The 24,538-nt window shown below is 58.6% G+C and overlaps 1 protein-coding gene across 1 annotated transcript in view; it reads right to left on the bottom strand.

Annotated features, from left to right (window-relative positions):
• The window catches only part of ARHGEF17 (Rho guanine nucleotide exchange factor 17), a 55,828-nt gene that overhangs the window by 2,639 nt on the left and 28,651 nt on the right, over nt 1–24,538 (bottom strand). The window contains exons 2-19 of the mRNA XM_024572647.4: nt 15,644–15,721; nt 10,196–10,378; nt 7,983–8,099; nt 7,667–7,759; nt 7,304–7,480; nt 6,989–7,039; nt 6,624–6,733; nt 6,434–6,519; nt 4,861–4,979; nt 4,396–4,609; nt 3,807–3,880; nt 3,080–3,279; nt 2,573–2,871; nt 1,839–2,088; nt 1,480–1,566; nt 1,091–1,158; nt 692–840; nt 77–251 (exon numbers count right to left, since the gene is read on the bottom strand). Of these exons, the coding sequence (XP_024428415.3) occupies nt 77–251; nt 692–840; nt 1,091–1,158; nt 1,480–1,566; nt 1,839–2,088; nt 2,573–2,871; nt 3,080–3,279; nt 3,807–3,880; nt 4,396–4,609; nt 4,861–4,979; nt 6,434–6,519; nt 6,624–6,733; nt 6,989–7,039; nt 7,304–7,480; nt 7,667–7,759; nt 7,983–8,099; nt 10,196–10,378; nt 15,644–15,721 (2,530 nt within the window). The remainder of the gene's footprint in view (nt 1–76; nt 252–691; nt 841–1,090; nt 1,159–1,479; nt 1,567–1,838; nt 2,089–2,572; nt 2,872–3,079; nt 3,280–3,806; nt 3,881–4,395; nt 4,610–4,860; nt 4,980–6,433; nt 6,520–6,623; nt 6,734–6,988; nt 7,040–7,303; nt 7,481–7,666; nt 7,760–7,982; nt 8,100–10,195; nt 10,379–15,643; nt 15,722–24,538) is intronic.

The following is a 24,538-nucleotide window of genomic DNA, read 5'->3' as shown; positions in this document are numbered from 1 at the left end:
CCTAGCCCAGGCTCAGCCTCGATAACAGGGCAGACAGGCTCTGAGGGGAGGGGCGGTAGGAACCTGAGGTCGCTACCTGCCAGCATCCTGTGCACGGGAGGTGTGACGTCTACCTCGGACAGCTGCTCAAAAGTGTCTGGATGGTAGAGACACACGTGGGCACTGCCCTTCAAAGTCACCCACACGCCCAGGCTGGAGTCCACCATGCACGCCACGCTGCGGCTGGAGTCCTGCCCCACGCAGAACGTGTGCTGGGCGGGGGCAGAGAACAGGAGGGTGACTGGCAGGCTTGCCTCCCGGGGTCCCTCCCTGCCTGTGCTTCACCAGTACCCACCCCTCCTTCCTCACCACCCACACTGGACCTCTCCAGGGGGCCCGCCGGCATCAGCAGCAAAGGCAGCCTTGCTCCTTGCACCCCGATGGGTCTGGAAGACCAACCTATCCAAGCTTTCACTGCAGCCTCCCACTTAATCCTCAGGAATTAAAATGGAAGTGCCCTTTCCCGGTGCAATTTGAGTGATTTAAGGGTCAGAGGATTTCAAAGCTTGAAGGAGTTTAAGAGCAATCATTGGCCTCTCCCTGGACAGCTGGATTCTTTTCTATGCCCCACCCCCCGCCCCGGCTCATCACCCTCTCCCATAGGCCTGGCTCACCTAAGTCCGTCCCCGCCACCATCCACCCCAATGGCTACCTCCAGCTGCAGCGTGTCCGGGCTGAGGACCAGCACTCGGTTCTGGCAGCCACACCACAGCCGCCCACCCACAGAGACCATCTTGGTGATGGGGCTCCCCTGAGCACCCAAGGTCACAGATTTGAAGTTCTGGGGGTCCCAGAAACGACCTGGAGTGGGAGTGGGGTAAAGAAAACAGCAAATTCAGTTCACGATTGCATTTGAGCCTCACCCTCTCCTGAAATGAGGTGCTAACAACCCCATTTAAAAATGAGGACACCGAGGCCCAAGGGGGCCTGGGAGCTGCCCAAAGCCCCCTCCCCAGACACACGGCCCTGGGGCCCAGCCTCTCTCAGGAGGGTATCCCAAAACCAGCATAGGGCTCTGGGGGTTCGGGGGATTGGGGGGGCTGGGCCTCACCTGCTTCTCTTTGGTAGACCACCAGTTCCCCATTAGCCAGAGACACAAACACCTGGTTATTCAGATACCTAAGCAGGAGAAAAGAGCGTGAGTCAGAGGCTTCAGGGGACCAAAGCAGGTCACCTGGGGCCAAGGACACCACAGACAACATGACTATGGTTCCCGAGAGGACACCTCTGCAGGTGAGACAGCCTGTGTCCATGAACGGGTACTGCCTTGCCCAAGGCTACCAGTGTGTGAGAGGCACAGCTAGCCCGAGGCCAGGCCTCTGGCCTCCAGCCGCCAACGACAGGAGGGGCCTGTAGAGCAGGAAGACCCAGGGGAACAGAAGGAAGTCTGTAGGGGCAGCTGAGGGGGCTCTGCACCGGAAGGGCAGCCAGGGGCCTTACAGGATGCAGGTCACGGAGGCTGCGTGCTGGAGCTTCATGCTGTTCCTGCGATCGCGGATGCTGTCGGAGGACTGGTACACGTGGACGCTGTGGACCAGGGACGTGCACCTGTGACACGTGCGTGGGCACACCCGTCCCTGAGCCATCCCTCCACCTTTCTGTCTCCACCACCATCTCCTCTGTGCCAGGCGGCTGCCCAAGGTACTGAGATCCCACAGGCTCCCCCAGGGTCTGGCCACCCTGGTGGCAGCGTCCCTGGGGTCTGCCCCAAAGCCCTCCTGCTCCTGCTTCAGAAAACCTTGTGATTCCCAAAGCGAGGAGCTCAGGGTTCCGGCACTGTGACCCTTCCGTGTGCCTACCAGCCGTCCTCAGTGCCCAGCCACACGGAGCTCTGATAGGCCTCAGGGTCAACACTCAGCAGGTCCTCCAGGCTGCCCCGGGTAAAGGAGCCACGGCTGGAGCGGCGAAGAGCTCTCCCATCCATTGGGCTGGTGCCGCAGGGGCCACCAGGCCCGAAGGAGCTGGACAGCGGCAGGAAGCCGGGCTCCTGCTCCTCCTCTGAACTGGTTGTCTCTGCCGCGGCCTCCTTGGAGCTTGGGGTCTCCTCATCTGAGGGGGACAAATGTCTCTGTCTCATTCCCCTCTGCCAGGCCTGAGCCCTGACACCTCTCTGGGCCTCGGTCTCTTCCCGAAGGCCTCCCACAGCTGCTTTCCTCAACCCTGAGGCCTCCGCATCAGCTCAGGCCTTGTCAGCCTGCCGACCGACAGCTCAGTGCCACTGGCTCCCAGTCCTCGCCTGGCCCCTCCAATCTGCCAGGATACCACGGACAAAGGGACCAACCACTCCACCCCCTACTCCATCTTTAACTTGTCAGTCATTCCAGGATCTGGCCTCACTGTCCCACTGCCCTCTGGAGCCTCAGTGTCACCGCCCCTGCCCACCTTGCTGGCCCCACCGCACTGTGTGCTGGCGTCCTGAGACTTGATCCCAGCCTGTGCTTACGCAGGTCCCTCCTCACCCATCAGAACCCTCTGGGTTGCCCCCTCCTCTGGGCAGTGCACCCTGACTGATAGCTCTAAGCTGGTCACTCACTGCCAAAGCTAGAGGAGATGGTGGACCGGCTGGCCTGACTCTGCAGGGTCCCGGAGGGGCTGGGCGAAGATTCATCATCCGAGTCACTGTCAAAGGGCACCAGCTCCGGGCGGGGGTCGCCCTTGGCGGGGCCCGGTGCCATCTCGAGGCCGGATCCCGCAATGGAGATGTGTAGGCAGGGCTGGGGCCCGGACTCTGCCAGTGTTCCTGCTTCCTCGTCTGCAGCCTCGACGTCCAGTTCCGGCCCAGCAGGCTCGGGTGCCGACTCCTGGGGGGTCCTCAGAGATGAGGGCTGCTCCCTGGGAGACAAAAGGGTAGGGATGAGAGCCCCCAGGAGCCCAGGCTCAGCCCTAATCCCCAGCAAACCCACCAGGCCCCACCCATGGACACACCCTCAAGGCCCCACCTACGTCCACTGCACAGCCCACAGCCACCACCACCAGGGGTAACCTGGGCGTGCTGGACGTGGGAACTCAGTGCAGTGGCCCTGCCCGTGGGGGGCCTCACCGTGGGCAGCGGGGCTGCAGGCCGGGCACTGCCCCGATGCAGAGGATGCGGGCGGAACAGACGGCGATGCAGGCCTCCACGTCGGGCTCGGCGCGCAGGCTCAGCAGGCACACCTGGCCCACGTAGCCGTCGCTGTTGCACACCCACACCTCTGGCGCAGGCTCCGGGCAGCTGCTCAGGGTTGGGGCCGCGCACGAGAACTGTAAAAGGCACCATTGGACAGGGGGAGGCGAATGGAGGGATTGCCGCTGGCTCCCACCTGCAGGGCAGGGGAGGCAGGCCTGCGCAGGTGTGCAGGGGTTCCCAACACACCCCTCTGCCTACCTGTGCACGTACAGCCCACGTGGCATGCTTTACACATCAAATGCACACACGCCTGTGACATAGGTATCACTCGTTCATGTGTGTGCACATATATACACCCTGAATATGTATATGCACACAGCAAATGTGAACATGATGACTTTTGTACATACATATTCGCTCACACAAGCACATGAACTGGCCCCTTCCACTTGTACAGCCTTTGTTCACATGCACAGACATGTGTGGACACACCCACATGCATGTGACACACGCAGTGTCCATGAACATGTGCAGAGAGCTGTACACTCACAAACAGGGAGCACTTGCAACACTCAAGACGTGTATGTAACTAACACAGAACATATGAACACGTGCTGGCTCTGAATATGTAAGTCCACATGACCCGGGTACACGCACACACCTGCATGCCACTGCGTGTTTTCATGATGGGGATGGCCTTCAGGAACTCAGGGTCCAGACAGCTTTTGCTGGATGCTACAGTGGAGATGAACAGACACACACACAGACAGACAATGCTTAGCATCCACCTCATCCTGGTTCCTGACCTCACCCATGTCCCTTCCTCCCCTGCCGCTTAGGGTCTCTCAAGGGAGAATGAGGTGGCTGTGGATTATGCCCTGCTTGTTCCCGGCCTTAAGCTCCCAGCTGTATGGTGTGGGAGGTAGACCCGAAGGTCTCTAAGAATCTTCTCAGCTACAGACCTTGATCGACAGCTTTCCCTGAGCCAGGCTTCCTCCCAGAGCGTGTGAGGAGATAACAGCCACCCTCTCCCACAGTGGAGCCCCTGACTTAAGCTGACCCAATCCACGGAACCCCCCTCTGCCCGGAGAGTCCTGTGTTTCACTGCAGAAGTCTAGTCCACCCTCCGCCAGCAGGGACTGGAGCAGAGGACATGTGGTCCTGGAATTCCTGGCTCCTGATGTCTCAGACAGCCGTGACCACCGCCTGGAGGTTCTGGGAGGAGGGTGCCGGCCCAGGCCCTGGCTCACCCAGCTTCCTCTTGGCCTCATCAAAGGCCTGCTCAAAGCCAAGGCGGGCGTCAGGGTGGGGGAACTCGAAGAGGAAGGAGTCGGTGCCCTCGGGCCTCGTGGCGCACAGCTCCAGCTTGGTGGGGGGGAAGGACAGCGCGCAGCACAGCGCCTGCTTCTCTGACAGGTCCCGGTGCATGGCGGCCGAGAGGTCCCGCAGCGCGTCATCCAGGCTCTGTGGGGAGGGAGGCCCAGGCCTCAGGCTCTACCATCTCCCCACAGCATGCTCCTGCCCTGGGGATGAGGGTGGGGACCTGCCTCTCCCCTCACACAGAAAATGGGGCTCTGCCTCCCCTCTTTCACCAAAGGGAAGTCTGGGTTCACCCCACAGACAGGACGGGCCCTCTGTCCTCCCTCAGGTGCAGTGAGGCCGTACTTCCCCACCCCACTCCCAGCTCGGGGCAGCCTCGGGCAGAGGACGCGGACCTGGTGCGGAAAGCCGAGGCTCTCAGAGAGCTTGCTCATCTGGCCCAGGGTGGTCAAGTCCTCGTCTAGGCGGCTGATGGCCTTCTGGATGTTTTCCCGATTAGTGGCTTGGGAGGCCCCTGGTGGGGATAGAGGAAGGTCATGGCCAGATCCAGAGACAGACAAGGTCCAGCTTGGACAGACACTCCTCCCCTCACCGTCCAACATGCAGCCAGGTGTGGGAGCAGCCTGACAGACCGAGCTCGCAAACCCCAAGTGCCTAGGAGTGGAGTTAGCAGGTGGCTTGCAGAGACCCCGGGTCTGACAGCAGGGGCTGGGCCTAATTCAGAGCTACACAGCCCAGGGTGTTGGGTCCCTGGAGAACTCCCTGCTGGGCAGACAGGGCCTCGGGCAGTCGAATTTGCTGATTACAGGACTTTATTCCTCCACGAAGGTGGGAGCAATGCGCTGATGTCCTGGATTTCTCCGGCCCATAGCGTGCCTGACCACTGCCAAGCATCCCCACGCCCCGTGCCGCCTGGCGGGGGAGCGCGCAAACGGGCAGATGAGCCAGGGCTGGGGGGATCTCCTGCTCCTTCCGAGGGAAACTGTTCCCCACAGCTCTCTCTGCCCGGCAGCCATGGTCTCTCCCACGGGACCCTGCCCCACCCTGGCCGTGGCCGACTGGACCAGGCCTGGACACCTGACCTACAGACAATCATTTGTCAGCCGGTTCTCCAGTGAGAGACATGAACTGGGCCAACAGTCAGCTTGCATTCCTACACAGGGGGCCCAGGTGGGGCAGGTCTGGGTTCACCTGGCGGAGGGAGCCCCTTCCTCACCCTGGGGACCATCACTGCTGAGCTTAGGGACAGAGTCTGGGCCTGAACTGCCGCTGGCCCAGAGGTGCCCACACCAGCATTCGACACCAAACACCCCACTCAATTAGGCGGATCCTGGAGCAGCTGGGGCTCAGTGGGAGGGGGGACGGCACATAGGAAAAGGGCATGACGGATCACAGGAGTTAGGAGGAAGCAGAGAAGACTCAGAGCAGTGAGGAGAACAGACAGACAGACAGACAGATAGAAACATACAGACACAGCAGGAGGAGCAGGTCCCTAAAGCCACCTCAGCTCCTAACAGTCCCAGCCCCAAACAGCACGGAGCTTTCCAGCCAACTAGCTTTCTGATCGGCCTGGCGTGAGGACTGACGGAGTGGGTCTGCGCCCCTGCGTGCAGAGCTGCGGGGCCAGGACAGTGTCCACTGTCTAACAGCAGACGCTTCAGTGCACGTGCGCAGAATCACCGGCCAATAAGGGATGGTATGTCTGTGCTCCCGGCACCGCCCCCGCCTGGCCCACTCGCCAGCCCAAGCCAGGTCCCTGCCAGTCAGAAGGCAGCTCTGGTCTGGGTTGGTGGGTACCAGTCGGGTCCCACATGCTGGCCCCCTCATACTGGGTGGGAAAGTGAGGGCTCAAAGCAGAAAAGTAGATGGACAGGCAGCCAGCCTGGCTGCAGCCCGAACCCACATGGAGGGCCTCTCAGAGGAAGACCCCAACACCCAGATCCCCAGGTGGGCCTGAGGCAGCCCCACCTTTGATGATGTCCGCATCTTCCAGCGGCAGCTTCCATAGCAGCTTGTATTTGCTGGCTGTGTCAATGACGCTGGCTGCCGTGTACCTGTGGGGAGCCAAGGGGTGCTCTGGCCAGGGCAGGGGCGTGGGGCCCAGGGAGGGACAGCTGCTTCCCCCTTCCCGAGTCCTCGCCCCGCCCCAGCCACTCACAGACTCATGGAGCTGCGCCGCAGGGAGCCGGACTTCCGCTTCAGGGTGGTGCAGACCAGGAGGTCCGTGAACAGGAAGAGGGACCGGTCCTTCTTGCCTCCAACTGCCTTCTGTGGGGCCCGAAGCAGGATTCAGGCCCAGAGGCCCACCCTCCTGCCCACAGTGCCCAAGGGGACAGCCAGGCCCAGGGAGGGGTGGGACTCTCCCACAGCTGCCCAGAGGCAGAGGTAGAGTTGGGACTCGACCCAGGGCTCCTGTTGAGGTGGAAGAGCAGGGAGAGCTGTGGGCAGTGGGTATGAGCAGGGGCATGAGCAAGGTGGGGGTGGGGGTGGGGACAAACAGAGAGACACTAGGACACTTCTTACCACTTCAATGACCATCTCCTGCCTCAGGAATCGCCGCATAGGGGCCTGGAGCTGTGGGGCAGGAGGTACAAGGTGTTTTGCAGGCTGATTTTTGATCCTCATCCCCCCCAGGCCCTGGAGACCGCCCTCTATGGGCCAGGCCAGTGGAAGCAAGAACCCATCCACCCTCCTGATGCCGTCAGGCCACAGGACACAAGGCTGGAGACAGATGTGGAAGAGGGAAGGGGGAGATGCTGGTAGACATGGCAGGGCCACAATTCCAGGTGACTGCAGAGGGACACAGGCATAGGCAGGGCGGGGAGGGGCTGCACGCACATCCTCCATGCCCTCGATGTGAGCCTCGATCTCCTGCAGTACGCGGGCGTGCCGCTCTGCCTCCTCTGCACTCCGCACGCCTTTGTTGATGCGTTCAGCCACCTGCTTGATGTTCCGCTGAGCGTCCAGCAGGAGTGGGTGGTCCGGGTGGTCCTCAGGCGTGTGCTTCAGGAGGTCCTGGGGTGAGAATGGGGACCACCAGGTCTGCCTGCTTAGCTGCTCTGCTGGCACCTGGGGTCCCACACTGACTGCAGCAGGAAGGACTATGGGTAGATGTCAGAGAGGACTTACTTTCCTAACTGATGCCTGGGGACCAGGCCTCAGAGCCCCCTGCATCCCCACAAGCCTCCAGGCCTTGCCCACCTTCACCAGAAGCTCGTAGCGTGGGATCCGCTGCACGGGCTTGATCATGAGGTCAGACAGCGCCTGCTTCTCCTTGTTCTCCCGCATGCTTTGCTGAAATAAAAAACAGGGCCAGAGGCAGCCGCATGAGGAATGGCATGCAAAGAAGGGACTGTCCAGGGACCAGCCCCCAGGAAGCCCCTCCAGCTCAGCCCGAGGGCAGAGGTTGACCCCACAGGCTAGGACTGTGGTGCCCAGGCTGGGAGCTCCTGGGGCCCCCAAAACTGGCTCAAGATGAAGGTGGCTTCGATCACACCAGTCCTGGCCCACATAGTACCTCTAGGAACTTGAGAAAGGCAGGCCTCGCCTCTTTGGCCACACGTACGGCGTCCTTGGCGTTGAGAAAATTATCAATGTAGGCAGAATAGATGTTGACCAGGACATCCTTGGAGAACTGCGGGGGAAGACACAGGTTGGGGACCCTCAAGGTGTTTCCTGCCCCACCCCACCCTACCCTGTCCTGGTTTCCACTGATTCAGGAGCCAAGATCCTTCCCCTCCAATTAACAATGATACAGCCCCTGAGAGGTAAGGCATGCGTCCTGAGTGTTGTGTGTACATGCTGTGTGCGCCTGTGTCATTGGGTGTGTGCGTGTGCACAGATCTATGCACACATGATGTATCCATGTGCACGTGCATGGCTGTGTGACTGTCATTGGGTGTGCGTGCGTGCGTGCACAGATCTATGCATGTGTGGCGTATCCGTGTGCGCACATGACTGTGTGCGCCTGGATGTGTCCTGGGAGCTCAGACCGGGTTCCCGCACTTCCAACCAGGCAGGTCTCCCCTGGCTCTCCTCTGGGTAACAGACTTGCTCTGGCCGCCCGGCCTTTGCTCGTGTCATTCCCTCCAGCAGGTATGGCCTTCCCCCACCCAAATCTCACCCATCCTCAAGGCTGAGCTCTAGTTCTGCCTCCTCCAGGAAGCACTCCCTGTCTTCACTAGGGCTCCGCCGGGAACTACACCTGGTCTCTGGCTCCCCTTGAACCCCAGGACCATTTCCCTCTCCAAGGAGACAGGTGCCCCCATCCCACCCAGTCAAGCCCCACTCAGCGAAGGGCACCCAGCTGGTGGCTGACACCTGCTGGCTGGCTGACATCTGGGCTAAACGTGGAGGTTCCTGGGTGAAGCCCTGGCTAGAAGTCGGGACTCCTGGTTCCTGTCTCAGCTGTACCTCTAGAACAAGGGTCCCCTCACGCCGCTTTCAGGACAACAGGGACCTTCTGAGACCTTCTTAGGCCCGAGGCCCACCCACATCACCTCAAACTCATGAAAACACACCCATATCCCATAAAAATAAGTAAGATTTTTTTTTTTGCTAGTAAAATTTTTGGAAGGAGTTTTACAATTTTGCTTTTTAAAATTTTTTGGCTCTGAGTAACCATTTAGTTTGCATTTGGCTATAATTTATTCGTCATCATCACACATTCTTGGGAATTCTGGCAAAATAACGGAATATAACTTAAATTTTTCTAATGTAATCAAATTCTTAAAAATAAATTCTAAATTTAACAGTTAAAGAAAATGGCATGTTATGTTTTACAGGCATTTGGTTAAATGTTTATTAATTTTGCTTTTGCAGTTCTTTTTGGGCTTTGAAGCCAATTCTTGTTCAAAGGTCCCAGTCACTGTTATAGGACCTTTCTTTCTTTCCCTTATAATTTTCATGAGCACTTATTTGAGCCAAACTGGTGAAATACACCAGGGCGCAGGGTCTCAATGCTCCTGTCGGACCCCGGGAAGCCCACAGACGGAGGGTGGAAGGAATGGAGGGTGGAGGAGAGCGTGTGCTCTAGAAGCAGGTGTCTGGGGGTGGGATCCGGTGCCGCTCGCCGCCCACGACTCTGATCAGGTCATCTTCTCTCTCTCTCTGCCACACAGCCATCGCTTCCCATTCGGGGCGATAAGAGCACCTGCTCCCTGGAGTTGCCGATACATACAGGGTGGGGCACAAGTGCGTTTACAGTTGTCCGATGGGAAATGATGCAGCACTTAATAGACACTAACACGAGGATAACCGTGTTTCACGTACTCACGACTGTACAATGTATTTACACTAATGCCTAGCACATGTTAAGTGCCAAATAGTTAGCTATTATTAATGAAATATCTGACGGGGAAAAGAGCTAGTCAAGGTAGGGGTCGAGGTCAGTACTAGCATCCCTTTGAGGTCTGGGGCAGCGTCAGTGCCAGTTCAGGGTCAGGACTAGGGTAGGTCAGTGCCAGCAACCTGCGTTGGGTCCGGGGTCAGGTCACTGACCAGTTGGGATTAAGGTCCTCAACAGAGTCCAGCCAAGACCCAAGGGTGGGCAATGTCCAGGTTCAGGTCAACCCAGAGTCTGGAATCAGTGCCAGTATCTGGTCAAGTCCTGGGATTACATCTGGAATCGGAATCCGTGTCCAGGTGAGGCGGGGTGGGGGGTCCACAGTGGCAGCCGGCCCCGCCCAGGAGGGTGTGGGGGCTGTAGCCAGAGGCTGCGGGGGCACTCACCGACTGGATGAGCAGGTGTCCCACCTTCTGCTCGGCATGCCAGGTCTGCACGCAGTGCCGCACCTGCTCCAGGAACTGCTCGTGGTGCTCCAGGAGCTCCGGGATCTGGTCAAAGATCTCGTCCACCAGTGACGGGTCACACAGCAAGGAGTTCTCTGCCTGCTTCAGTGGCTGCATGTAGCCCTGGGGGAGCCATGAGGTCAATATAGGCCGCCTCAGAGAGAGGGCACCCCAAACTATTGGCGTAGGTGCACACCAAGTCACCCAGGCCTGCAGCTCAGGGGTCCTGCCTCCTGGGTCTCCCCCATTAGACTCAGAGCCCTAGGAGGGAGACAGGAAGACCTACCTGCATGCCCCACACTGCGCAGCCCAGCGCCTGGCCCAGATGGCATGAGGGGGCTCAGGAGAGGTTGAATGCATGGACAAGCAGAGCTTGGAGTGAGGAAAGTGAGAAGGCTGGGCTCCCTGCATGACCCACACACACTAAGCCCACACCTACTATGTGCCAGGCACCTTTCAAGAACTGGGAAACAGCAGTGAATGAGGAAGACCAAAGTCCCTGCCCTGACAGAGCTTACAATCTAGTCAGATAAAACACACAAGGAAAACAGTAAATAAAAACAAACCACCTTTCAGCAAATCTAAGATGTATCTTTAAGAAAAAAATTTTCTGCCACTTCAGTGATGATATTCATTCAGTTATAAAGTGAACCTTGATGTCAGAGGTGTGTACATGAAGAACGCGTCTTAGAACTGATCACCTGTGGAAACCACGGAAGTCAAAGATGACCACTGCTGTGGGGTTAATGAAGCAGGGAGGTGTGTGGGAGGGCCTAGGGGAGGCTCTTAGTGACACTACCTGAACAATAACTTAACAGTTTTCAGATCCGCTGGTCAGCCTGCGACTAACCTCCTATTTTTCACTTCAAATCTGCATTCAATGGTGCTTCCTGAGCATAAATAGCCCTTGCTCAGCAGCTGGTGTGCTCATGGAGAGGCTGCCCTCTCCTGGCCAGAACTGTAACTGCAGGCCAAAAAAATTTGAAAAAGGTATGTGCAATGTTGTCATAAAATGTACATTAAATATTTAAAAAATTGGACTGGTTTTGTAAGACAAAACATAGCTCAACAGAATCCTCCTCTCACCTGGCTGGGGATTCTGAAAAGGCCAGGGGGTAATGGTGAGGAGACAGGTAGGCAGCCTTCCTCTCCCGGCACAGGCCAGGCTGAGCCAGCATCTCACCCCCGCCGGGGTCTGCTGCCCCACAAGGAGCAGGAGCCAAACCGCTCACCTCCAGGTCCCAACACCCCACACAGAGGCAGGCACACAGCAGGGGGGGAGACAAACAGTGAGAACCGGATACAGAACCAGCTAGGAGCCAACACCTGCATCCACTCGCCACACACTCGCTGAGCAACACTGTGTGTCTGGCCTTCTAAGCACGGGGCCGCGCTGGTGGACGGCCGCGTGTGGAGCTGGCGTTTTAGTGCAGGGAGGGAGAAAATAGCACCGTAAGCAAACTCATTACACAGCATGTTAGAAGACAGACGGTGAGTGCTGTGGGGAAAGACAGCGTCCAGAGTGCTGGGAGAAGGGAGCTGGGCTAGCCGAGAGTCTGGGTGACAGTGACACCAAGGAGAGGGGGTGGCCTCAGGACCTGGGTTCAAACCCCACCTCCTTCTAGCTGTTAACCTTGGTATTCAACATCGTCATTTTAAGCTCTTGGCCTGCAGGCATGATACCAATCAGTGTGTGGCAGTGGTCACGTGGAGGGAACACCAGGGCTGTGGAGTCCAGGCTGCTGGACTACATTTCAGGCAGTGTAGACTAGTGGGTGATTGACAGCGAGCGCTCTACAGTCAGACCGACAGGGATTCGGCCCAGGCTATGGTACCTCCTAGTTCTGTGACCTTGAACAAGTTGCTTTACTTCTCTATATTCTCAGTTTCATCATCTGTGAAAGGGGGGCTTATAGTGAGGTTTATTATGAATTAACTTATGTACAGTGCGTATATTAAGTACTCAGTTTTTAGTCTTACCACTTACTACAGACTGTTTGTGCCCCCTCTCACCCCCAAATTCTTATGTTGGAACCTAATCCCCCATATGGTGTTATTTGGAGCTGAGGCTTTGGGAGGCGAGTAGGTCTTCTGTGTGAGATTAGTGCCCTTACAAGAGAGACCCCAGAGAGCCCCCTCGGCTCTTCTGCCAGAGAGGACACGTGAAACACCGCTGTCCGCAGACCAGGGAAGTGGGTCCTCGCCAGACAGCGAATCTGCCAGTGCCTTGATCTTGGACTTGCCAGGCTCCAGATCAATGAGAAATAAATTCTATTTGGTTAAGCCACACGGTCTATGGTGTCTTTGTCACAGCAGCCCACGTGGGCTAGGACACCACTAAACAGATGGATGACCCTGGGCAGGTTTCTTAACCTCCCTGAGCCTTCACCTCCCCACCTAAGGAAGGGATTACAATATCTACCTCACAGAGTTACTGCGCGGTTAAACGTGATTTTGTGTATACCCTCACACACGCAGGCGTGCACGCATGCAGGGCTGCCGGGGAGCATGCTAAATTATACACGCTGCTCTCCAGTCATCTGTGCCTGACGCAGGGGCTATCAGTATTCACACTCCACAGACAAGGAAACTGAGGCAGAGACTGGTTATGTAACTTGTTCCGGTCACACGGCTGGTTAAGAGGTAGAGCCAAGTTTGAACCCTGTGTCCTGGTTCCGGACCCCTGGGCCAGACCTTAGCCTTTTGGACACACCAAGGCTGCCTCAAGTGCAGTCCTCGGGTGCAGCTGACACTCTCCTGCCCCTCTCCACCCCTCCCCACCCAAAACTCTCCCTCTGGTTCCCTCAGCACGAATCTCCCTGAGCTTTTCCAAGCACAGATGCTGCAAGCCTCCCAGGGTGCCGCCAGGAGATTCAAAGATAAGAGACCCGCCCGGGCTCTGTCTGCCTCCTGTCTGCAAACAAGGCATGGGTGGCTGCGTCATCTTTTAACCTTCGTGCTGGGAGATGGCATGTATGGGTAGCTACGTTTTTGCAGACAGAAACACTGCGCCTCAGAGAAGTGAGGTGACTAGGCTAGCATCGCCCAGCAGGGAGGCAAGTTACTCACACCGGGGACTGTCTGACCCCGATGCCTTCAACTCCCACCTAGGGGACAATACAAGGTCCCTCGCCCCACCCCCAGACCCCTGCACATCTGCTCCTGCTGGCAGCCAGGGCATGTCTTAAAGAAGGAATTCCACTTTGTAGATGGCTAACAGATGTCCCTCCAATGACGTCCCTGTGGTTACAATACGGGCCAGCCCCCTGCCCGCCAGCCACCTCTCCATCCTCAGTGGCTTTAGGCTTCCTCCGGCTCCCAGCCTCTGCTCCCGTGGCACCCTCCCCCTGGAATGATTCCCACCAGCCTCTCCCCTGCCTGACTCCTGCCCACTCGCCCTTCAGGTCTCAGCTAAATACTCCAACCTCAGAGAAGGCCTCCCGGGCCCCCGATGTTGGGCAGGACCCCATTCTGTATTGTCCGCTCTCTGTGCACTTTTAAAAAATATATGAAAGCATGTAATTTTTTGAGGTAAAAGATAGAGAACAGAACATCTGCCATTTTAACCATTTTTACGCGTAGAGTTTGGTGCGGTCACATCCACATTGCTGTGGAAACACCACCACGTGGCACGCACCGCTGGAATCTCCTCCTCCCTCCCAAGTGTCCCCATTCAGCGCTGCCTCCCCACGGCCACACCCCCTCGCCCCAGGCAACCGCCACTCTGCTCTCTGTCTCTACGGCTACGACTACTCTAGATACCCCCGTCAGCGGAATCATACCATGTTTGTCTCTCTGTGACCGGCTCATGTCATTTAGTGTAATGTCCCCAAGGCCCGTCTATATTGTAGCACATGCCAGGATTTCCTTCCTTTGTAAAGTGAACGATATTCTATTAAGTCCAGGCTCCTTGTGCACCTTTGCATCAGCATTTGTTCTCTTGTGTGGTCGGTCTGTCTGTCGGGCAGCTGTCGGTCTCTGTTGGAGACTGGGCTCCGGGAGCCAGGGCCTTGTCACCCGTACCCACTCGGAACCCCTGGGGAATGGCACCAGGAGGGAGCTCCGGTGTGGGTTTGTGGAGAGAATCAGTGAATACTCTGGACGTTTCCGGGGCTCTCCTTTCTACGCTTTGCTCTCACTCTGCCCAGGGGGCTTGAACAAGCTTGTCCTCGACTTCGACTGCCCGGCCCCAGCTTAGCTGAGATCCACGCTCTCCATCCTGGGCCCCAGACCCACTGGTGCACCCCGGCTCCTGGGCTTTCCTAGACCCACACCCCCATTTCTGAACCTGAACTCACCATCTCGCCCCACCTTGCCCAGGCGGGGCTCCTCCGGTGCCTCAGTCATCCAGGCTAGGAGCCCGGGCATCGTTCTGGGCTTCCCCACCTCACTCCCCGCAGCCAACCAGTTTCCATGCCTGGCCTACCAATCTACCTCCTAAATGTCTGTCACCCAACCCTCTCTCCCTGCAGCCTCTGCCCTGGTCCTGGCCTCTCCTCCCTCGCCTGACCTCAGTGCCCTTGGCCTGGCCTCCTCTTCTGCTACCCACCTTCCCAGCTGCCAACAGACTTTGTAAAGCCGGAGTCAGGCTCTACACCGCCCCTGCTCAGAGTACTTCCCCGACTCCCTAAGGCCCTCGGTGGAGTCCAGACCCTCCTCCTGGTATCCAAGGCCCCGACCCTGTGGCCCCCCAGCTCCTGCAGCATCACCACCATACGACCAACCCCTAGTGCTCTGCGGGGCCGCACGGGCCTGCCCGTGTGCCGTCCCCTCCTGTCCAGGCTTCTCACGTGCCATGCCCACTGCGGAGAGGACAGGGCAGGGGGAGGCCAGCACCTCTTCCAGGGAAAGTTCCCCGGTCCCCTGGCTCACAGCTGCCCCTTCGATGCCTCCCGAGTGCCCACATACTCAACTGTGTCCTAGCAGGACAGCTCCCGCGGCAGGGCCCTGCCTCCCTTATTTATCCCCGTTTCCTGCCCCAGGAACAGGGCCTGGCACGCAGGTGCTCCACAGGTCATTCCACTCCACAACTGTTTTCTCTGTCCATGAGTAAAGAGTGGGGAGGGGGTCCACCAGAGGGGCTTCACAATCTCAGCTCACCCCCTCCCCAGAGCTGCCCTGGAGAGCTGGGAGGACAGTGGGGTAGAGGGGACACCTGCTCTGGCCTCATTAAGGCCCCTTTGTGTTCTCTCCTGCCATAGAGGAGGCTTCCTCCTCAGGGGCAGTCACATGGGGGCTCTCCCCGGAAGGGTGGTGCGTCCCAGGGTCATCCCTCTCTCCTCTCTGACCTGGGCTCCTGCCCATGAAACAGGTTTGTTCCCGCATGTCTGACAGCCTCCTAGACTCAGAGTGGCCACTCTGGGGGGCCGGGCCGTCTGGGAGCCTCACCTGCATCAGGGTGCGCAGCGACTCCACATAGGACTGCTCCGTGTCTAGCAGGGTCATGGTCACGTGCTTCCGCATGTCCTGGGGGACAGAGGTGAAGGGTGAGCAGTGCACATGGGCCCAGAGAGCGCACCCACACCCTCTCCCTGGCCTTTGAGGCCTGCACTCCCACCACCCAGGGCTGCTGGCTGCCCCCCAAGGTGCCCTGGACCTCCATTTCGCCAGGTCTCTGCTCACGTGCTCTGCCTGCAGGGAGCAGCCTGCCCTGCGCCGTCCTGCCTCCCCAGAGCACCCGCCACTCCTCCACCCCCACCCATGTGGCTGGTGGCTATCGAAGATCTAGAGATCTGTTTACTTCTGGCCTCCCCTGTTGGGCTTCTGAGAAGGACTCAAAAAAATCAATAACCTCTCACCTTTGCAAAGGAGGATGCCTCGGGGCCCACCCCCCCTCCAGCTGCCAATCCTTAAAACCCCACCGTCACACTCAGTGCTGAGGGGTCAGACCCCGCCTGGTTGGGCCTCATACCATCCCCGAGAGTGGACACTGTTACCCTCTGCTACAGATGAAGACAAGGGGCCCAGAGAGATGAGGCTGGCACCAGTGGCCACGCAGGCGGGTGGAGGCAGGACTGCAGACACTCGCAGACAAGGCTGGGCCCCAGTCCTCTCGTTTAAAACTGCTAACTGGACCCACTCTGTGTCAGGCACTGTTCTGAGCGTTATTATTATTTCATCCTTCCGACCACCCTGCGAGGGAGATGTCGATACTCTTCCCATTTTAACGGCGAGGGAAAGGGGGCCCAGGAACCGAGGCCTCCATCCTGGGAGTCGGATGGCCCGCACTACAGAGTCCCTGCGCGGTCGGCCAGGCTCTGCGCCTGCACCCACGAGGACAGGGTGTGTGTCCCTGACAGGGCAGCCCCTGTCCTGTGAAGAGACTTTGCTGGAAGCCAGCCTGGGCATGCCTTCTCTGTGTTCTTTTCCCTGGGACTCCCTCACTACTGCCCTTCACCACCAATCCCTGTGCCTCTGGCCCACTCTTCCTCCAGGAAGCCTTCCCACATGGCATCAGTCCCAACGCTTCTCTTCCCAGGCAGAGACTCCATTCCAGTGTCTGGAGTGGTCCTGACCAAGGCTCCTAATGCCTCGGGGCCCGAGATCTCCGGGGCCTGTTCTTCGCTCTCCACTCTCCCTTCCAGGCCTTAGCTTGCCCACTGCACCAATTGGTCTGGACCCTATCTCAGGCTTCAGCTCTCAAGGCCCACTGACCTGAGGGCATGCGGCAATGCCAGGGTGGGAGTCCATGTCTGCAGCATCCCTCCGGTCCTCACCCCAAGGAGCCCCCCAGGGCAGGGCCTCACAGCGGGGCTGCCTTGGTTCCTGCTATGCCCAGGGCCTGTGTCTGCTGAGTGGACTCAAGCCCTAGCTCTGTTCAGCCTGCCTGTTCCAGCCATGGCTTGCCCTTCTGCTTCTGGTATGCCTACCTCCGCTCCCCCAACCTCCAACCCAGGGACTCAGGGGTCAGACCTGTCCCCAGATGTGTCCTATAATGAAGCACCCTCAGAGAAGTGGGCTCCCGTGCTAGAAACTCAGGGGTGGGGCGGGTGAATGCCACCCCCTCCGGCCCTGTGCTCTGACAGGCGCGAAGGGCTGGGCCCTGCCTGCCTCAGAGCCCCCAGCTCCAGGCACCCCAGCTCCATGATGCCGTCCACTCCCAGTGCTCTGAGGCTGTTAAAAAAAACCAGGGCAGCTTCCAGTAGGAGGTATTGTGAGCTGGGCCCACCCCAGGATGGAGAGCTTGGGAGAGTGTGAAGGCCCAAAAGGGCCTCCCAAGGAAAGGCCCAGACACCCGACGCTCCCCTTGTTCCCCGGGGACATCTCTGCACTTCACAGATGTGGCCTCATTTCGGCCCCACACTCATGGCTCTATGACGTAAGTGTCATCATCTCCACATCCCAGGTGAGGAAGTCAAGTCAGACAGGTGACATGACTTACCCAAGGTCGCAAAGCCAGAACCCGATCCTGCGGAGCCAAGACCAGAGTCTCTTCAGCTACCTCATGCTGAGTCTTAGGGCCTCGGGACCCGGAGTTCTTGCCCAGACTGGCCAGCCAGCACTGGGCCGCAGGGTCTGCACTCGGACCCTACAGCTCTGAGACTTCGGGTAGTTACCTAACCACCCAGTCTCCACATCCTCCTCTATGAAAGGGAGTGCACCTCCCCCTCAGAACCGTGAAAGCAGGCATGCTGAGAGCAGAGCAGCGCCCTCCAGACACACCGGGTCGGCACGATCCATTCTCCTCCCACCTCAGCAAGGCTATTACTGATCTGTGTCCATCTCCCTGCTGGACAGGGGGCTCCCTGAGAGGAGGACCAGGCCAGGCTCAGCCTCCCCCACCCACTCCCCTGGCCCAGCCCTGCCAGGCTCAGCAGTGAGGGTCGTGGGCAGGGAGGCCTCCTGAGGGAGGCAGGGCTGAGGCAACTCACATAGCGAGGCTGACTCTGCAGTGCCCGCCCGTCTCAGCCTCCTCCCTGCTTAAAAGCACAGCAGGCTGTCACTCAGCTGTCAGGTAGAGGCACAGAAAACAAGGCCAGCTCCCTGTCACTGCATGAGAAACCTTCCGCACGTGCCCAGACACGGGAGTGAGTGTGTGGGGGGTGGGAGGCCAGGGGAAGCAGTGGACGGGCAATGCAGCTGTCAACCAGATCGGCAGGCCCACCTGTTCTGGGCGGGATAGCCCTGCAGGCCCAGCCTCCCCCAGATCCCTCACCCCTTGACAGCCCCCACCCCCGCCCCTCACTACGTGGGGAACTGAAGTGGGAAGGGAAGGTGGGGGCCGAAGGGATACAGCAGGAAGAAGGGGGTGGTGGTTCTCCTACCAATATTACTGGGACATCGTGACCCAAAACCTGAGACCCCCCCCCCCCCCAATAAACATGGCATGAGGACAGAGACAGACATACGCAGAGAGAAGCCTTATGGCCACACTCCCCGCAAAGAGACAAAAAATGCAGCCAAGTCACCCAGCTGAGGACCACGGCCTTCAACCCAAAGACAGGTGGTGGAGAGAGAAACACGCAATGCAGCACTCAGGAAGGCAACCACAGCCCCCCTCACCCCCGCCAGCGCTGGGAGAGCAGAGCGATCCAGCCCAGACACACAAAACCATGGAAACAGCCCCCGGAGGCATCCCCATCCCCCTCAGGGAACCACACACTGATCCAGGATCAGAGACACCACCGTTGCCACCACAGCATGACACCTCCAAGGCCCAGTGGGCACAGCGGCAAGGGGTGGGGGCAAAATTGCCCCCCTGCACCCCTCCCACACACACATACACCTGGGGACTCCCTCAGGCCTGAGAGGGAGGCTGGAAAAACCTCCCTTTCTTGAGCCTGTGAATCCGGGATACCCCCGGCAACAGCTCACTCCGGCCTCACCCACATCACTGTGCTAAGTGCTACCAGCTCTTGCCTAGGCTGGGTCTCCAGCCTAGGAGGGTGCATGCAGGCCTCCACCCAGCTGAGTTTGCCAGCCTTTTTGCCCTCCTAAACTTGCATCCTGGTGACACCAAACCTCAGTGCTCTGCCAGTCACACCACCCCTGCCAGGGCTCCTCATACACCTTCAAGTCTCCCTGTCCCCATCACGTATCACTGAGTCCCCAGACCCGTGGCCAGGCAGCTGGACTGATTCTGTCTCTCGGTCCTGCGCCCCAGCATCTGCCCATGCTTCCCCCAGGTCTGGGTCAGCTGAGTTCCAGGCCTAGGCTCAGGTTTCCGGCTGCCCCTCCCCTTCCCCGGTACCTGGGCCTCCCCAGGCTCCTCAGAGTCAGCACCGCTGTTCTCGTTCTCGGCAGGCTCCCCGGAGGCAGGCTCCCCGGAGGCAGGCTCCCCGGAGGCGGCGGCCGCCGGGCCCAGATCGCGCATGTCTTCCAGCGCGATGGTGAACTGGGCCAGGGTCTTCACCATCTGCAGCATGCGGCCGGCCTGCCGCGGGGGCGGGGCGCCGGGGGTCAGCGGGTCCCCTCCTTCCCACCGCTACTCTCTCCCGGGGCTCGGCCCGGCCGCCGCAGCGTCGGTTCCAGCGCAGATCTGATCTGATCGCTAAGGCCTGGCCGGCGGCGGGGCTGTTACCTCCTCGGCTCAGCAAGTGTGCCCAGCAAGCCTGGCGCTGGCGGCGCCGCTGGTGGAAGGGGGGCCGGGGTGGGGGGCGTGGCGGGGGAGGCCCCGCCCTCTGCGTGCGGCCCCATCTCCCCCCAAACACAGGGCGGCCCAACTTCGTCCCCGATGCTCCCCTACACAGCGGGGTTCTCCTGCGGAGTCACAACCTCTGAGCACCCAAGTCGGTGCACACCCGTGGACAAAGGCGAGTACATTTGGTACACATGCACTTGTTGTCCACACCTGTACCCATGGAGGCACACACAGGGGTTATACACACAGAGCAGGCCCACATACCAGGAAAAGCGTCCCCCCGCCTGGATTCATAGGCACGCATGGGTCAGAGCCAAGTGCACCCACATCAATATAGTCCTGTACAAGACCTAAACCCTGGCACGCATGAATGTGACCCGGTGTAGCATGCAGCTGCACGTGTTTACGAGTTCACGCAACTGTAACCAGACAGAAGCAAACTTAGAGACGCAAGAGACACACCCCTGAAAACTGACACTGTCCTCCCGCCGCCAGCACTTGGGCCTGATGGATGGGACTACCTGGGAAAGGGCCCACCCTGAGTAATCCCTACTCCCACCCCACTCAGCCAACTAGGGCCCTGTACTGGAGACAGTCCCAGAGAGTTCCAATCCTATCCCTCTCCAACCCGTCCGCCCCACCCCCATGGAGAGGGGCTCAGGCATTTACAAATCCCAAGTGATGCCAAAAACCTACCTATCCCAGGCCCCTTAATCAGGAGGGCGGCAGAGTGAAATTGGCTTTGCACGAGCTCCCACCCCCCACCAGGGGGCTCTGATGCACCTTGCAGCTGTCTGGAGGACCCCTCTTCTGTGCCTCAGCTCTGGCAGACTTGGGACTTCAGGCGCCCCCAGTGTACTGCCGGCTGCCACACTCACCAAGCCCTCGACTGACTCCCTCCTCCAAACCTGCTTTCACCTGGACTCCCTGCACAGTGGGGGCGTCCTGACTCCACCACCTAAACCGGTCCCACCCATCCATCCCCTCTTAATACATGCAGCCACTTCTGCTTTAACTTCTAGAAGAAGACCAGGCTCTCTCCTGCCTCAGGGTCTTTGCCCGTGCCTTTCCCCTCTCCTCTGGAGTGCTGTTTCTTTTCCTTGAAGACTAGTCTTAGTGCAAATGTCACCTCCTCAGGGGAACCCTCCCTGACCCACAGATTAGGTCAGCTGCTCTTCTTGCTCTGTGCTCTCAGAGATTCTCAGTTTTTCTTAACCAGGTATCAGAGTTTGTAAATATACATTTGAGCAACTGCTAGATTGATACCCATCTCCTCCCTGGGAACTGCAGCTCACCTCCAGGCAGGAGCCATGTCCCTTTCGTAAGCCGTAGCGCCCTGCACAAAGAGGCTGGCTAATAAACAAACCCCCAATAACTCTTCCCTCTCCTTGTCCCCACACAGCAAACCAGCCTGACGTTCCCACCCTGCTCACAAACCTTCCCTGGCATCCCCATGCCACAGGATCAATCTCTCCTGCTAGCCCCTGCAACCTCTGATGCCCCTCTGCCCCACTGTCTCCCCTCCCTCTGTTCAGCCCTCAACCAGGTGAGTCACCCCCACCCCCAACCAAGGGGATTATTCCTCATCCTCTCCTGAGAAGGCAGGACATGGGTCCCGGCAGCACCGGCCATCTCGGCGTCCAAAATATCCAACAGCAGAATTTTAACTCCCCAACAGACAACCCCCCAAACAGTCAACAACAAAAACAGGACCAGAGAACTCCCAGGGAGAACGGTGTGGCCCTCCCTGGCAGCAGGCCACAACGCCGTCACCACCACACAGAGGCTGCACTAGGGGCAGAGCCTGACACCTGATAGGTGCTGGCTAAGCGCTAAGTTTGTGCCACAGAAATGAGGGGTGGACCTGGCTGTCTCCCCTGGGTTCCCGGAGGGCCTGGCCCACAGAACTGTAGAGTTGGTTTGCTGAACAAAAGAATGAATGAAGAAGCCACGAGTGTGTGCTCTATACGAATAGCCCTTCAGGCCCCACTCTGCAGTGGTTCTCAAAGTAGGGTCCTTGGACCAAGGGCTTCAGCACCTCCTGGAAATGTATTAGAAATGAACATTATCAGCTCCCACCACCACCCAACCACCCTACAGACCGGAAACTCTGGAGCGGGGCCCAGCAACCTGCGCACTGGCAGCATGGTGCCTGCAAGCCCTGGAGCCTGCTGGGTCACCGCACCCTGTCCTGCGAGTGGGTCCTTGCCAAGCCCCTTCTGCCCCTGGGAGGCTGAAGCAAGGGTCCTCCTCTGCTTCCAGTTTGGACCAACAAAGCCAGTGAGTCCTTCTGCCTCTTGTCCTCCCAATGGGATGGACTATGGGCTTCCTTGGCGTGAGGCCTGAGCCTCTTCCCTCTCCTCCGAGGGCTGGACATACTCGGGGAGGAACTGGGGCTGCCAGGGCAATAGAGTGTGTTATGCTTTGAGCAAGGAGGATGGACAAACCCCTGGTCTAGTCCAGACTGCCAGGAACCAAAGATATTTTACAGTAGCACGAGGGCCGGTGGTCAGCAGGCCCCACCCCGGCTCACTGTTTGATTACTGAAGCTAGGTAACCCACCTTTGGCCTCCTCTCAGAAGACCTCCTTCCCCACCTGGCCCTCTCCAGCTGTATGACCCACAGCCTCACTTCCTGAGTAGTTAGGAGGCAGTGCATGGCTTGTCGGCAAGGTGGATCCATTTCCTCAACAGCTCCAGCAGGACCAGCCCTGCAGCGATGAACCCACTCTGGCTGGCACAGAGAAGTTTCAGACTACTCAGAAGGCTCAGTAGAGGGAGTCACTTCTGCCAGGGGAAGAGGGGGTAGAGGGGATTCAGGGAGGGTTTCCGGGAAGAGGAAGGGTTTGAACAAGGTCCTGAGGTCTAAAGATCCAAAGGTATGTGGGTGCCCAGCCTAGAGAGTGGGGACTGGTGCCAAAGGCACTGCTTGCTGTTGTTGCTGCTTCATTAAGGATGGCTAATTAGATCCAAGCCTGTTGCTATGGCAACAAAGGGGTGGGTGGGAGAATCAAAGGAAGCTGAGAGAAGAACCAGGAGCCCAGGGCTGCTGAGTCAGAGTGTCCACATCACAGGCATTGGAGCCTGGAGCCTGTCAAGGTGAGGGGGGCGGTGGGGGGGGCTGCGAACACCTTGTGCAGGTCTGGTTCTGCCGTCCCTCCAAGCTCCTGCTCCAGGCGCCCCGACTTGTCCTTTTGGGTCTTTGCAGTTGTTTGGGTGGGTCTGGCTCAGAATAGTTTTTGTAGGTGTACGAGGTGCCTGGTGAAGGCCCACCCAGCCCTCCTTTCCTTACCCTACAGCCACCACAACACCCCTGCCCCTCCGCCAACCATATTCCAGCCCCTGGAACACCTGGCCCTCCCTCCCTCCACCCAGTCTGCTGACAGCTTCCGCATCTCTGACAAAAGCCTAGTACCTTGCTTGCCTGCCTCTGAACACACTCCCACCCTGCACTGCGACATTCTGCCTCCTTGGGGCCACCTGGTCCTGCAGCTGGCACTGGACCAACTGGGGGACCAGCGATGAGAAAGGACAAATGGGTGGACAATGAATAAAGGCTGAACGGATGAACGAATGAAAGGACGGAACGATGACACAGGAGCAAGTAACAAATGGATGGATGGACAGATACATGTGTCAATGGATGAGTAGCTTGCTGAGTTTTTATTTCCTTCAACTGTTGATTAGTTCAACGAATACTGAGTGCCTACTAGGACGGTTTTGGTGGAAAACAAAACGCTGCCCATGGGCAATGCTGAGACGCTCCTTCCTGGGAGCTGAGCCCTGGCTCACGGCCCAGATGCACCATCTGGGGTTCCTGACCCCACTTGTGTTCATGGACATGGGGTCAGTACTGGACGTTCCCAACCTAACGGGCAATCCATTTCACTGATGGCCCTGCCCTCCTTATGTCCTCAGGTTCATCGATGAGATGCAAGTTCCAAAAGAGGGACTTCTTGGCATAAAGATTTAGAGGGCAAACTTGAGCCAGACAGCTTGAGCTCAGACCCTGGCTCCACCATGTACTCGTGATGTGGGGCAAGGCACTTCTCCTCCTGGGGCCTCGGTCTCTCCCTTTGCTCCTGAGACCCCTTCCCTCTTCTTCCCAGCATCAGGCCCTTCGCCACGCACTCCCACGTCACCGCCTGTTCCCCACAGACCCTCCCTGCTGGAAGGAAGAGCCTCTCAAGGCTCCACAGAGTTCCCAGGCCTCACAGGCAGCTGCAAGGGCAGTGTCCAAGCCACAGGGCTCCCTGGGGACTGGCCCCAGAATCCTGGGGAATGAGCTTTGGGAATGCAAAGGGGAGATCAAGGGCCTGAGGGGCCTCAGGTCCTTCCTGTCAAAGGGCCACCGCCCTGCTTAAGTGGGTCTCCGAGTGGACCTGGAGGCGGGACTATGGTTGACCTGTGTGTGTCCCATCTGTGGGACTCCTCCACGAGTCTGTGTGCCCCCCAGTGTCTACTGCGCAGCCTGTCTGTGCGTGACGGCCCATGCAGTAGTTCTGTGGCCCAGTTGGAGAGTGCAGGGGCCTCTCCCAGAATAACCCAAAGCAGCTAGAGCTGTTGATTACCGAGCACTTACTATGTGCCGGGCGCTGGCTAAGTACCTTACATCACTCTCATTTCATCTGTGTAACCACCAGGGAGGCGTGGCAGACTGCACTTCTCAGACAGCTACCGCAACATTTTCCATCCCACACGCTC

Source organism: Desmodus rotundus, chromosome 5, assembly GCF_022682495.2.
Source record: "Desmodus rotundus isolate HL8 chromosome 5, HLdesRot8A.1, whole genome shotgun sequence".
NCBI lineage: Eukaryota > Metazoa > Chordata > Mammalia > Chiroptera > Phyllostomidae > Desmodus > Desmodus rotundus.
Note: the sequence above shows the minus strand (reverse complement) of the source record. Positions and strands in the feature narration are given on the sequence as shown.